The 14,556-nt window shown below is 46.8% G+C and overlaps 1 protein-coding gene across 1 annotated transcript in view; it reads right to left on the reverse strand.

Annotated features, from left to right (window-relative positions):
- GALNT6 (polypeptide N-acetylgalactosaminyltransferase 6) overlaps positions 1–14,556 on the reverse strand; it is a 245,689-nt gene that overhangs the window by 75,813 nt on the left and 155,320 nt on the right. Inside the window, exons 4-5 of the mRNA XM_085654494.1 lie at positions 8,139–8,288; positions 1,691–1,925 (exon numbers count right to left, since the gene is read on the reverse strand). Of these exons, the coding sequence (XP_085510620.1) occupies positions 1,691–1,925; positions 8,139–8,288 (385 nt within the window). The remainder of the gene's footprint in view (positions 1–1,690; positions 1,926–8,138; positions 8,289–14,556) is intronic.

Below are 14,556 nucleotides of genomic sequence, written 5' to 3' on the forward strand. Positions count from 1 at the left end.
TGTAATAATGTAACCCAGTGTTTATTCCTATAGGGTCGCTTGCCTTGCTAAATTGAAACCAGCATTTGGGGCTTTTTCACTGTAGGGACATGTTTAACATTAAATTCCTGCATGTCCAATTATTAAGTACCATGCATCCTGCCTTAAGGGCAATAAGTCAAATAGGGGTGACATATAAATATTTAAAAGGAAGGTTTTGACCTGTCCACAGGGTTTATTTTCACAGGTTGAACTTGCAGTTTAAGACTGCAAAAGCCAGGCTACAGATGGTAGGCCTGCACTGTAGAGGGTGACACAATGGGTGCTCCAGTCCACTAGCAACATTTTACTTACAGACTTTGGGTACCCTTTGTACCATGTACTAGGGACTTACAGTGAAGGTAAACAAGCCAATAAGGGGCATGCCAATTTCACCATGTTGCAAGGTAGAAAACACACACTTTCTCATTACTTAGCAGGGGTAAAGTGCACAGAGGTCTATATAGGTTTCAGCTAAAGGTGAAAAATCTGGGCCGACCCTGCAAAAGGGCAAATGTCCTAAAGTACGGGAGATTGTTGTTCCTCATCAGTGCAGAAAGTCTGCAAAAGCTTCACTTCATGTACAAGCAGTGTCACTAAGAGTTAAAGTTGTTTCCTGGCTATGATCAGGTACTGGAGGTCAGACTGATCACATCCGAGGTCTTAGACCTTGCCACCATGAGGTACCCCATTAAGGGGCACATCATGCCACTTCAGAAGTGTTCAAGAGATAAATTGCAACTTTAAAGACTATTACATTTTCTCATGCTCTGTGTTCTGTGCGAATGTCAGCTGAACATCTCATTACACTAATCCTAACCATTTGACATTGCGCAATGCAAACTAAATTGTCCTTTGGCCCTTTAATAAACGTCTTTATTCCTACCCTCTGGAAACAGTTGCATCCACTTTAGAATAACAAGAAATGGCGATCACATCTGCAAGGATTCAAGCTGATGCAGTGCTAGTTAGGAAATAACACACTATGCTATTTTACAGTGACTTCAACGTCAGGTTACCCAAAACTCTCTACAACAATTGATATTAACTAACTAAACTAGCTTACATTGCAGTACATTTACTCCATGCATAAGATTCTGATGATTATGTCCTGTGATCAGAAATTACGCAAATGTCAACAAAAAAAACAAATCAAAGATCTCCCCAGCAGGTGCATTCGTCGTCCCCCCCCCCCCGCCCCTTCAAAGTTATGTTTTTAATGAGACAGGTTTGTCACCAGTTACATAAGCCAGAACAGTATGACTAACCTTTTCATTGTTGTCAATTACTTTAGGACAGAATTTGTAAAAATAATGTATTTGTACTGGTCATCCAAAGGCTAATGTGCATTGATCCTGCTCATGATTATATCCTCCTTCACTTTAGCATGACTGTCCTATCCTCAACGCACTGCAGCTGTTTTCTGAAACCACTCCGCACCCTACCTTCCCAATTTGCTGGATCCAGAATTAGATTTCATTTTCAGATCCAGATCTAGGTGAGAAAATGATGGGCTCAGCAGATCTGAAAATCAATGTACTCTTGGATTTACATCTCTTCTGAACAGCTCTTTACAGGACATGTGAATGGGCAAATAAATCACTTTAACCATTTACCAAAACACAAACATTTTGACCAGCTTTAAAGCAACATGAATTGGACTAAAACCTACTTGATGGGGTAGGTCTCGTCTTTCCGACGGTTCTTCTCGTGCTGTGGGATGGCCTCCCATCCGAAGCTCAGGCTCCAGTCGAAGTTTCCGCGGCTGTGCTGCTTTCCCTGCTGGATGGGCTTGGCGAATTCGAACGTGTTCAGGTCGATGGTAGTGATGTCCGGGCTGACCACGGCTGTTGGCTCCTCTGCGATCCGGGCTAAGAGAGGTTCAAGCCAGCCGTGGAAACACTCACCTTAAGACAGAGATAAAAGGGGAGGGACATCTTAAAAGGCCATCTTGTTCTTACTTTTACACCCTATTGCAACTAAACCATATAGGTTGAACAATTCAAACAGTGTCAAAAGTGAAGCCTTTGCGCGAGAGAATTGCTGACAGTCTTGGGAAATGTCCAGACAGTCCAGTACTTGTGAACAGCCAGTGTAACTAGCATAGATCCAATCACGTGACAAAAACAGTGACCCCAACCCTACTCACCCCTAGGAACTCAATGCCCTGCAAAAGGAACGTTCGGCATGGTTGCAATGACAGCCACAGAGCTCTCTGAATGAAACATATGTGCTTTCAGTGTGCTTTATGGGACCGCGGTCCTGGATTTAAAGTACTTGCAATGAGGGTAGTATGTTTATTAACTTCATTGTGCGAAGGTAGACCTCTCAATCACTAGCCTAGTAGTCCTCAATCTATACCCACAATTCATTACGTGACTGTAGCCTGGTGGCGATTCTCGAGCTCCGCCAGGGGAACTTCGCGCTTGCCAGATCCACAGCAAGCCCTGCCGCTCCACTGTAGAGTTTGTCAAACGAATCTCACTCCGCTTCCCGCTGAAGACTGGATCCTGAAAATAGCTTCCACAATCCACCCCAGCTTAGAGCACCTCCAGTACTGGGGCACAGACAGCTCCCCAGTGTATGTGAACACTGGCCCACTTTGAAACTGCTGCTTTCACGCCAGCTTTGCTGTGGACTGTCTTTAGTCACCTAATCTACTTATCCTTCCTGATGGGGAAGGCAGGAAGAGGAGGGCCCATCTTCTCTGTGCAAGTTAACCTTAATCTAGCATTGAATTGCTTCTCCATTACTTGAGCGGTGGGGCAACCTCTTTAATCCACCTATTTAACCATCTTTCAGCCTCTCCCTGCACTCAGGACCCTCACCTGTGCCGTCAATGTGCTTCATTCCTACCAAGTATCCACATTTTGCTGGAGCTGTGGTTCATAATCACACCCACAAGGACCCCAGTCTATCCACCTCTCTGCTCTAGTACCAGCACCACACTAGAGCTGCCAGTGTCCCTTCACTGTAGTCCTTCGACTGTTTCACTGTGCTAATACCAGGAGCAATATTAACTGTTGCGTACCGCACTTCTGACCCTCATCTGATTGCATTTCCTATCACCCTCGAAGACTCATCGTCAACTCAGTTTTCAGCAACTGGGCACTACTTAAACATCTCAGTGCTACATGCAGTCCGTGCCAGTGACTGCAGGTGGTGAGTACCTGTACTGGTTTTTGGGAACCAGGACTTCTTTTTTAAACATCAGCCTTTAATAAAGAAGGGCTGACAAGAGAGAAAGACGAAAAAAGGTAAAATAGAAAACAATGCCTAAGGGAGAAATCGGGGATGAAGGAGCACCTGCAAGGTTGAGATAGAGACAGGTGGTGAAAGAAAGAGGCAGGGGTGGGATTAAAGCTAGGGAGCTTTGGTATTCTGAAAGAAAAATGTAGGATCCCTGCACTTCATTTATTACAAATTAAGCACTGTGCAGTATTCATTTAGATTGGCATCCACCTTAGAGCATATCAGAGCTCCGAGAATGCATTGATCCTGGAAGGGCTGAGCTGCCATGCCTTCCGCCACCCCCCTCTGCACATCTGCCATGTTAAAACATAATGTTTATCACATTGTTCAATCTCACATTCAGGTGGATGACAACACTTAATTGGAGCCAGAAGACCTCGACCTTCTTGAATAGATCACAGTAAATATAAAATTAAGCAGGATAAGTGACACAAATAAGAACTACAACGGAGACTATCTCAGGAGGAGCACTGCCAAGAACAGCTGAGCTAGTATCATTATCATTAAAAGAGCAGGGAAATCGATAACCGAGAGAGAGAAGAGAATTAACACTTGGTGCCTCATTTAGTACCCACCAGATTTAGTGATCCGTCTGCTAGGGATTCCAGTACCTTCAATGGAGTGGTCTCAGCAGCAGCCACATTCAAGGCAGTGATCCTTAGGGTAGAGGGGCCATGATTGATGTGCCCACTCTGCAAATTATTTTGTTCTGCAACAACAAACTCCCAAATGTAGCAATTTTCCTCCCCAGGGCTACCATGTCTGGCATGGAAACACTGGGTAGGAAAAACAAGCAACTGGTGTGAGTATTAACAACTGCATGATGACTGCTGAGGTCCTGCAGTGGCTGGACCACGGGTCAAGGGTTTCTGCTTTCAGAATGAGGCTGTGGATCTCCCACACCGTGTGGCAGGACAGTAGTTGGCAGATACAATGTCCACAACTTTTAATGACCCCCTTAAATCAATGGTCATTATATTCCTCTCCCAAATGCTGCATAGGTTGACTACATAAGCGGGCCTGGCGGAGGAGTGGTTATTGCCCAGCCGAAAAGAGAAAACTTAGAGACAAGCAGAAGACATACTATGCAGCCATCAAGATGGCCAAAGGGCAATTCTACTCAGCCCGCATTGAATCTGCCAACAATAAAAGGAAATGTATGCGATTGTCCGGAGTTTCATGTCTCCCGTAGCCCAAGCAAGTGTGTTGTCATCCTCACCTTCTTGGTGTAACATCCTCTCTTGCTTCTTTAGGGATAAGGTCCTGGCTATTCAAGCAGCTTTTACCTCCTGCAGCATTTGTTCGGAGGCATCTTTGGAGTGTCCACCTGTTTATACAGGTCACTCATTGTTAGAGTTTAGGCCAGTTGATCCTCTGGAATGTCTCAAAATTCTTAAAGGTCTAAAGTCTGGCTCGCCTTCGGACCCCTGTCCTGCTCGGATACTGGCAGAGGTAGCTGAGATTGCTAACACAGAAGTGAACTCCATCATTAATTTGTCCCTTCAGAAAGCGGTGGTTTACCCTGGCTTGGAAGGAGGCCAAGATCCTGCCTCTCCTGAAAAAGCAGTCACTGGACGCCCTTTGTCCGGGGAATTACCGGCCTATCTTCCTCCTCCCTGCATTGGCAAAGGTGTGTGAGAAGGTGGTAAACAAACAGCTCACCGATTTTGTGGAAAAGGAGGCGCTCCTACACCTAGCTCAATCTGGGTTCCGGGCGTCACACAGCACAGAAACTGTGTTGGTTGAGGTGGCAGAGGCTATTCGGGACTGTCTGGACGCCGGCGGGAGGGCTGCGCTGATTGTGCTCGACCTCTCGGCGGCATTCGACACAGTCCCGCACTCACTTCTTTTGTCACGTCTGGCCAAGATCGGTCTTTCGGTCACGGTGTGGGGCTGGTTTCGATCTTTCCTGGAAGGGCGGTCTGAGCAGATCTGGATTCCACCGTCCTCCTCTTCCTCTCAGCCTGTAACAACGGGTGTCCCGCAGGGATCCTCCCTTAGTCCCCTTCTATTTAATATCTATGTGACTCCTCTGGTATACCTGGCAGAGGAGTTGGGAGCTAAGGTGTTGGCATATGCGAATGACACCCAGCTGCTTTTTACCTGGGACAAAGGCGCGGACTCTGTACTATTGGTCCAACATTGCCTTTCATCTATCTTCATATGGCTGGCGAAGGCACAGCTCAAGTGCAAGGAAGTAAAATCGGAGATTCTGCTTTTTGGCACATTTCCCCTCAACTTCAGGGAGCAGCTCTGGCCGACCTGAATTGGGAAACCAGTAAAAAACCTGGGGGTTTGGTTCGATGAAGGTCTTTCCTTCTCAGTACATATCAAGAAGTTGGCCGGCGGTTGTTTCGGCCTGCTTAGATCATTTAGAAGATTTTTTCCCCTCCTGCCGCTTGCGGCGAGGGAAACGGTCACTTGTGTGTTGATCTTGTCTCGGTTGGAGTACGCCAATGCCCTTTTTGCTGGTATCCCGGACTACCTGCTGAAGAAGTTACAGGTGGTTCAAAATACCGCAGCCAGACTCCTATTGGGTCTGTCGGCCAGGGATAGTGTGCATCATCAGTTGCGCTCTCTCCACTGGCTGCCCATGGCGGCCAGAGTGGAATTTAAACTTCTGACCTTGGCCCACCGTGCGCTCCAAGGGTGTGGCCCTATCTACCTGCAGAAGCGTCTATCCTTCTATGTTCCTGCGCACTCCCTGCGCTCTTCGTCCTTATGCTTTGCCCAGGTCCCACGTTTTAAGCGTCAGAGGATAGGGGGCAGCTCTTTCTCAGTAAAAGCGGCGGTTGCATGGAATGCTCTTCCTCTGGTTCTGCGCACCATCCAGGATCCAGTTGTATTTAAGAAGAAATTGAAAACTCATTTATTCACCTGAAGCCCACTGCCTTACCCTGCTGGTCTCGCGCCGGGACACTCACGAGTAGCCGTGCTCGTAATAAATTTATATAACATAACATAACAGAAGGTGTGAGCTGTCACTGAACCCGATTTGGATACTCCTGTGAGGAGAATGCAAGGCAGTTACAGCTGCAGCAAAAAAGATTAAGGGTCCATAGTACAAAGCCAGCTTGCAGCCGCAAACTCCTTGTGTTTGCAGTCGCAAAAAAGGCTTTTTTTACTGCACAAAAGTACTTGTCTTTTCTATTCTTTCTGAATCACAAATAGGAGGGGGCATGAAAGCGGTTCCATGATTTGGAAAGGATTATATCAATGAGTTGTGACCGCAACCGCTTCAGGTCAAACTACTGATGACGAGTTACTGACTCCTCAAGGAGGTGAGGTAACTGATTTACAAACGAGGCGGTGTCCCATTGGGCCACTACCTGCTCCCATCTAATGTCTTCCCAAAGAAAAAAGACAAAAAACAAACAAAACAAAAAACCACACACCTTTCCCATTTGGGAAAGCAAGTGCCGGGACAGAGGTTTCCAATCCCTTGCAGGCCCCCATCCCGCATTGGTAGCCAATCAAAGGGGTAAGGAGGTTGGAAATTACAACTGACTAATTAATATTCCCTACGCATGTTCTTTTATGCTCCCTTGCTCCTTATATGAATTGACAATTTCTGGTGCAACCTATTAGTACATAGGTAGCGGCTCAGATTTAATTCACAAAGCAGCCTGTGCAAACAGTACATCCCTGGATTGCGATTCGGAGGGACACATCTGCCCTTAGTTCTCCAGCTCACCACGTGTGCAGGTAAACTGAGCAGAGTGGATGCTGGGAAGCCTTACTGCAGCTATGAATGTAACTTTTGTGGCATCATCACTGCTTCATTTTGGCTGGTGGTTTCCGGTGCTGGGACCAGCACTTAATGAGCAACACCAGCAATTACGGCAGTCTGCCACATGGTGGTGCGGTTTGTTTTATTTAGAGATGAACACAACTACAGTTGTTTATTAATTCAATATACAAACTGACTAATGTCTGCCATACAAGCCATTCTTATAGCTTTGGGGCCTGGTATACTCAGAAGTGCCACACTTGTAGTAGTGGGATGTTCATATGTGTGTTTGTACTGTCATCAGCAGCGTTGGCCAGGGCAATGGGTGGTGTAAGCTGCTCCTGACGACCGCCCTGACACTTATTTTTTTACAAATTAGGCACTGGCCATCATGCTGTCCCGTCACACAGTGGTTGTCATTTTGGCTTGTGCACCTGGCCGGTGTGTATAGGATAAAGCCCATATGCTGTCCCCCTCAGCCACCCTCCAATCACTGAGGCTATAGCCTCTGCTTGGGGTGGCAGTCTATCATCAGTGTCTCAAATTAGGGGTTTTACAGAGCTGATGGGACAGCTGTAGTGTTTATACCAAGCTAATGACAACTCCAAAGTTCTAGGGAGCCCCGGCTATATAGAGCTGTCCCTGGCTGTAGAGAGCGGTCCCTGGCTGTAGAGAGCGGTCCCTGGCTGTAGAGAGCGGTCCCTGGCTGTAGAGAGCGGTCCCTGGCTGTAGAGAGCGGTCCCTGGCTGTAGAGAGCGGTCCCTGGCTGTAGAGAGCGGTCCCTGGCTGTAGAGAGCGGTCCCTGGCTGTAGAGAGCGGTCCCTGGCTGTAGAGAGCGGTCCCTGGCTGTAGAGAGCTGGCCCCGGCTCGAGAGAGCTGGCCCCGGCTCGAGAGAGCTGGCCCCGGCTCGAGAGAGCTGGCCCCGGCTCGAGAGAGCTGGCACTTGGCTCTGCGGTCCCTGGCTCTAGAGAGGCAGTTCCTGGCTCTAGAGAGGCGGTCCCTGGCTCTAGAGAGGCGGTCCCTGGCTCTAGAGAGGCGGTCCCTGGCTCTAGAGAGGCGGTCCCTGGCTCTAGAGAGATGGCCCTGGCTATAACACAGCATAAACCAGGAAAATCAAGGTCTTGTGGGTTTTACTTACAGTGCGCATCGAGGAACGTCAGCACGTCTCCAGACGCTACACTGGCTCCCAGCAGGCGGGCGGTGATTAACCCCTTCCTCTCTGCCTGCCGCACCACTCTCACAATCCCGAACTGCTTCACGTAGGTGTCCAACATGTCTTTCAAGTACACTGCAGCATAGAGAAAAAAAACATGGGATAAGGGAAGAAAAATGGGCAAGAAGTATTACAGTAGAGGGCATCAAAGCAATAGTAAGCGCTATATATAATTACAATTACAATACATTGTGGAGTGCAGTGAATCAGTTTATGGTCCAAGGGTTATGTTATGTTATGTTATTAAATTATTTATTGAGCGCACTAACACTGATAAGTTTCTTGGCGCTAAAATTGACAGTAACACAATCGAAGGTAGAAAAGATGGATTAAAAAGCTTGTCTAAAAAGCCAGGTCTTCAGTGCTTTCCGGAAAGGTAAGAAATCTTGGCAGGACCGGATTTCCAGGGGAAAGGTGTTCCATAGGCAGGGGGCCAATATGGCAAATCTAGGTCCACCAGAACGTTTAAGTTTAAAGGGAGGGGTCTGGAGAAGGCCTAGGTGGAGTGAACGAAGGTTACGGGAGGGAACGTATCTGGTGATTAATTGATTAATGAATTTAGGGCTTTTGCCGTGTAGTGACTTAAAGATCATACAACCTGCTTTGAAGGAACAACGTTGTATGACTGGAAGCCAATGCAGCTTGATGAGAAGAGGAGTCGCCGCCTGCCACCTTGGTTGCTTCAGGATCAACCTAGCAGCATAGTTCTGCACCATCTGGAGACGCTTGAGTAAATAGTTTGGGAGACCCAGGTAGATGGCATTCGCGTAATCCAGATGGGACAGAACAGTGGCGATCACAACCTGGGTAATAGCTTCTGGCGTTAATAGTCGCCTGACCTTCCTGATTTTTTTTAGCTGGTAAAAGCATTTGGAGACCACTTGTCACACTTGTGCTTTTAGTGAAAGGTCACTGTCCACAATGACTCCAAGCGTTTTAGCCGATGGTGATGGTTGCGGAGCTTGACCCAGATCTGGAGGCCAATAGTGAGGACCCCAGTACTTAGCACTGTCCCCAGTCAGTACCAGTTCGGTTTTACCTGGATTTAGTTTCAGCTGATTTTGATCCATCCAGGATTTAATAAACCTCATGGTTGACTGGAAATGACTCATAGATTTTTCGGAATTATCAATGGTGAAGAGTAGCTGCAGGTCATCTGCATAATTAAAAACTCTCACCTGTTTGTCCCTCAAGGTTTGTATAAGGGGGAGTATGTATATGTTAAAAAGATGGGGTGACAGGGAGGAACCCTGTGGCACTCCACATGGGATGGACTGTAACACCGATCAAGTCCCCCAGACGCACCGCTTGGGAGCGATCCTCCAAGAAGGACCTCAACCAGCAGGCCGCCACGCCCTGTATGCCGGCCTGTCCGACACGGTCGACCAGGATGTTGTGGTCGACCGTGTCGAACGCGGCCGACAGGTCCAAAAGCACCAGGGCCTGGGGAGAATGTCCAAAAGCACCAGGGCCTGGGGAGAATGTCTATCTGCGCGGTCTCAAAGTGTGTCCAAAACTGCAGTGACCACTGCCTCCGTAGAGTGTGCAGGCCGGAATCCAGCCTGATGAGGGTCAAAGCAGGAGGACTCCTCCAAAAAATTAGAGAGAGTTTTCTCCACGTGTGCCTCTAGAATTTTTGCCAAGTAAGGCAATAAGGAGATGGGCCTGTAGTTTGCCTTACATCCAGGATCCGCCCCGGGTTTTTTTAATAGAGGTAGGACCGTGGCTTCTTTGAAAGCGGACGGGAATATGCCCGACAAGAGGGAGTCATTTAGAAGGGCAAGAACAGGGGTTGGATAGGTGGAAAAGCATTCTTTCAAGATACGAGGGGGACAGATATCCAGTGGGGAGCCAGATTTGACTCTCATCATTAATTCCAAGAGCTGGCCATGGGTTATGGGTTGAAAATTGGTAAGGGTGGCAGAGCCAGTCTTTATTGCCATGCCGGTCGTGATTGGGGTCTTTGATTGGGGAATGCTAATTTTTATGTCTGTGATTTTGTCACTAAAGTAAGAATTCAGTGAGTCACACAGACACTGAGTGGGGATTACTTTAGGACGGACATTCTCCAAGTTGGTCAGTTCATTAAAGACAGAGAAGATATCTTTAGATTTGTTTGATGAGTCTAGAATACGAGAAGAGAAATTCTCCACCTTTGCTGCAGAGATGGCATTCATATATTCCTTCCTCGCCCTAGTATATTTAATTTTTCCCTCAATGTCATAATCACGGCGCCACAAGCGCTCAAGATGACGGAGAGTCAGTTTCCTGCTTTTCAAGTCGGCGGAAAACCATCTATTGGCATCCGTGCGCCGTGCAAGTTTAATTCTTTTGTACGGGGCATGGAGATTGCTGGCCGCTTGTAGCCAGTCGGTTAGAGAAGAAACTGACAGATTTATGTCATTGTCCAAGGAGGGGACATCATTAGCTAATGACTGTAAAAAAGCAGTCTTATCCATAGCGTTCCAATTCCTGGCTAATCTGCTGGCAATTGGCACAGTGGTTCTGATGTGAGTAACACAAATCTTAAATTTAAGGATAAGATGGTCTGACCATAGACAAGGCAAGGTTAGCGGGAGGTCACGCAAGTGGTATTAGACCACACCTGATCCAATATGTGTCCTTTATCGTGAGTGGGGGAGAGCACCAGTTGCTTGAAGTTGAGGTTAGACAGAAGGTCAGTCAGTTCCGCCGATTGAGAGCCCTCTGATGGGTCTTTGTACCAGTAATTGAAATCACCTACTAACATAACCCTGGCGTGATCCAAAGCTAGGTTAGCGACTTGCTCACTAAAGGCCATGGGAAACAATGGCATTGAGGTGGGCGGTCTATACAAGAGGACACATGCTATAGTCATGTGAGGAGTGGCAATTTTTAGTACAAGATTATCTGTGTTGGCTAGTGTCAGACGGGTAAGAGTAGTGACATCCAGGCTAGAGTGGATAATCGCCGCAACTCCACCTCCTCCTTTCACGCTGGCGCGGTCTGCCTGGATAATATAGTAGTCAGGTGGTAGAGCTGCTATGATATCGGGTGCTGAGGTAGGAGATAGCCACGTTTCTGCCAGCAGAAGGATGTCAGGTTTCTCCGTGTCGAGTAGCAGGAAGATGTCCATCTGATGCTTGACAAGGGAACGGGTGTTGAGGTAAAGGATAGCGAGCGAATTGGGGGGTGGATTGGATGGAGCCAAACATGCTGCACGAGTGGAAAGGTGACAGCCTTGGCTCAGGATACCATGCTTACAGAGCTGGTGGAGTGTATCCTTTGATAGAAGTAAATGATCATTGTTCTTATTGCACTCCAAAAGGTCGGCCCTGGAGTAATGGAAAGTTTGGGTATTATGAGGTGCCCCTAGTCCCGGTCGGTCGCGGACGGGCGCAGACGGGCTTTCCTTTCGTCCGCTGCGCTTCCGAGGAAAGCACATGATTTATAGAAGAATGGAGTGACGGTCGGTGGGCGTGGCCTCTGAAGGGGGCGTGGCCTGCGGGCTGAGCGAGGCGCTGGAAAGCGTTCCACGCCTAGTGACAGGACAGCGCTGAGTCCGCTTTACAAGCGTGAGAAGTGAGGGTAAGTGAGTTTTAAAACAGCAGAAATAGTAGCAACAACAATTTTTAAAATAAGCTGCCTCCCGGCTTTCCGCCTCAGGAGTGTGCACGACAAATGGGAGCGCTCGCAATCAGCGTCCCCTTTATAGTGACGGTCGGTGGGCGTGGCCTCTGAAGGGGGCGTGGCCTGCGGGCTGAGCGAGGCGCTGGAAAGCGTTCCACGCCTAGCTACAGGACAGCGCTGAGTCCGCTTTACAAGCGTGAGAAGTGAGGGTAAGTGAGTTTTAAAACAGCAGAAATAGTAGCAACAACAATTTTTAAAATAAGCTGCCTCCCGGCTTTCCGCCTCAGGGTTGTGCCATCGTCTGCTGGGTCATCAAATGGGATGGAAAGACTGAGTGAGGGGCTCAGAATTAATGGGAATAACGGAGGCCCCATTTCCATAACTTATTAGCTTTTTCTATTATAAATGGTGTTTTAAGGGTAGCAGAATCCCAAATTACCTATAGACTTTATCCCTCTGCAGAAGACAAGTAACCGTGTAAAATTCTGCGTCAGTAAGACTGGCCAGTGATGTGAACCTCGGGTTTCTGGGGAAAATGCAGAAGAAGCCCATGTCTTGATGTAGTTTCTCCACAGAGAGTATCCATAGAGGACATAAAATGTGAAGGAAATGTACAGTTAATGCTTGAAATCGCTCACAACTCATCAGGGAAGTATTTTTAGAATGTCTTCTGGTCGCCAACTGACAGAGAAGGGTGGCAAACTCACTGCATAACTTCAGAGGTTCCAGGCCTTGATGCAATAATGAATAAAACGTATTTGTTGGTCAGGTTTTAGCAGAGGAGGAGGCAGTGACAGCTTTTTATTTTTACAAGAGATTTTTCAAGCTCAGCATGCGTTGTGCAAGCAAAATAGCATCTAAGAAATAACAGTGGAAGTAAATGTGTGGAATTAATTAATTAGAATGCAAAAACATTTGACTTTACACACTGACTGGAGTGGGGTGGATTTGAGTGGGGTAGATTAGCTGAATTTTTATTCTCTTTAATGAAGCATTTATAAATTTCATCTGGTCATATTTTGTGCCGATTGGTGTGGGGGCAACGGTTACAAGGAGGTGGATCCAAAACTTGGTTTTCACATTTAAAGTCCAGTAGAGTATCTGAAAAATTTCTCCAAGTCCGAGCGAATTTGAACAACATTTGGCGTTCAGGAAAAGGGAACCATCTTTTGGTGTAATTCTGTTCTGCAATTTCTGAAATAGTCACAACACAATGTTAAAAGAATATGTTGGCAGATCGATTTGTGAACAGTTGGAGAACGGAAATGAGAATCTGGAAGCAGACTCGGAATGATTGAGAAGCGCTGAATATATTAGCTTAAATTACCTTTGTCATGGATCTTGTGAAAAAAAGTGGGGCCTGGTGGGGAATAGGAGTTGCACATCCCAACTCACCCCTGTGAGAAGGCTGGACAATGTCCAGAGTATAGAAATATTTGTTTTCATTTTCCAAGTGTCTATAGAATCCATTTTAGGTTCACAAACCAATACGGAAATATTTTCCTTTTTTGACAGATTTAGGGTAATGTGACCGTGTATACATCCTATTACCCTCCCACCACCCACATCTGAAAAGTCTGCACAAGCCTTTCAGTAAAACATATCTGTAAAAATATGTGATCTGGGGAAGTTGGGAAAATATTGGTCAACAGGAAAGAATTATGGGGTGTGAGGAATGCAAAAGACTTTATTTTTCATTAAAATTTCTACTCGAATGTCTTGAAGAGCGAAACAAAGCAGATACCCAAAGTTCAGGCACATCAGATGCTGTACAAGGGTACCAGAGTGCTTGGAAGCATAGTGGAAGCTATTTTTACAAAAGGCTATTGTATCCAAGAATTGAGTATGTTCTTGGTGACTGTTGGGAAAGAAAAGTCCCTCGCAAGGTAGGAGTCATAAACCCCTCCCCCAAATGCTCAAACTATTTTGATATCTGGATCCTTGGTAACAATTTCTGGTCATGAATGAACATGATCATGCGTGTCTGCCATGGCTTAGGCCGGTCTTATGGACTGCCGTCTGGTTAGACTTGGAGGGGGGTACCACTCTCTGCTCTCATGGTGATGAAGGGCCACCACCCTCACCGGGAGCAGAGTAGCACAGGCACGGTTGCAGTAGACAGAGCAATTAAGTATAATGGCCAGGCCTGCAGACAGGGCTGGATTGGCCGTACCAGGCATTGGGTGTTTCCCCAGGAGGCTGGAAGGGTGCGGGCTGGTTTTGCCGCAGTGGGGGTCGGTTTAGTTACTGGAGGTTGGTTTTGCAATGGTGCTGCAATATTGGCTCCCGTAACAAAAGCAGCTGTGCTTCACACTTGCTGATGGGTTTATACAATTTATCTAGTTACCAAGTTTAAAGGAAGAAGCTCGAAGGTCATTAGTTAGAAAACTTGAGAATCTGTCAATCATGCAAATTTATCATCTTGTTTTAACCTGCTTGGACAGCTTTTCTGAGAGCAATGTGTAGGTATGTGAAATGTTAGAATTGTGCTTTAGACTTTAACATTACTTTAGACTTGAGAACGAGGTGGAGCAGGAATTAGTCTTTTCCTTTGAGGCATCCTTATACTGGAGTGTCCTCTGATCTATTAGGCTTTAATGACTTGGATTTGCATATCAACTGCCAATAAATGTACTCATTCTGATTACCATTTTCTATTAACTGGGTTGATTTTTGGCTTCTGCAAACCATTAACTTCTAACAAAGCTTTATGGTTGTTGCCACCCCCTAAGTG

Source organism: Triturus cristatus, chromosome 4_1, assembly GCF_964204655.1.
Source record: "Triturus cristatus chromosome 4_1, aTriCri1.1, whole genome shotgun sequence".
Lineage (NCBI taxonomy): Eukaryota > Metazoa > Chordata > Amphibia > Caudata > Salamandridae > Triturus > Triturus cristatus.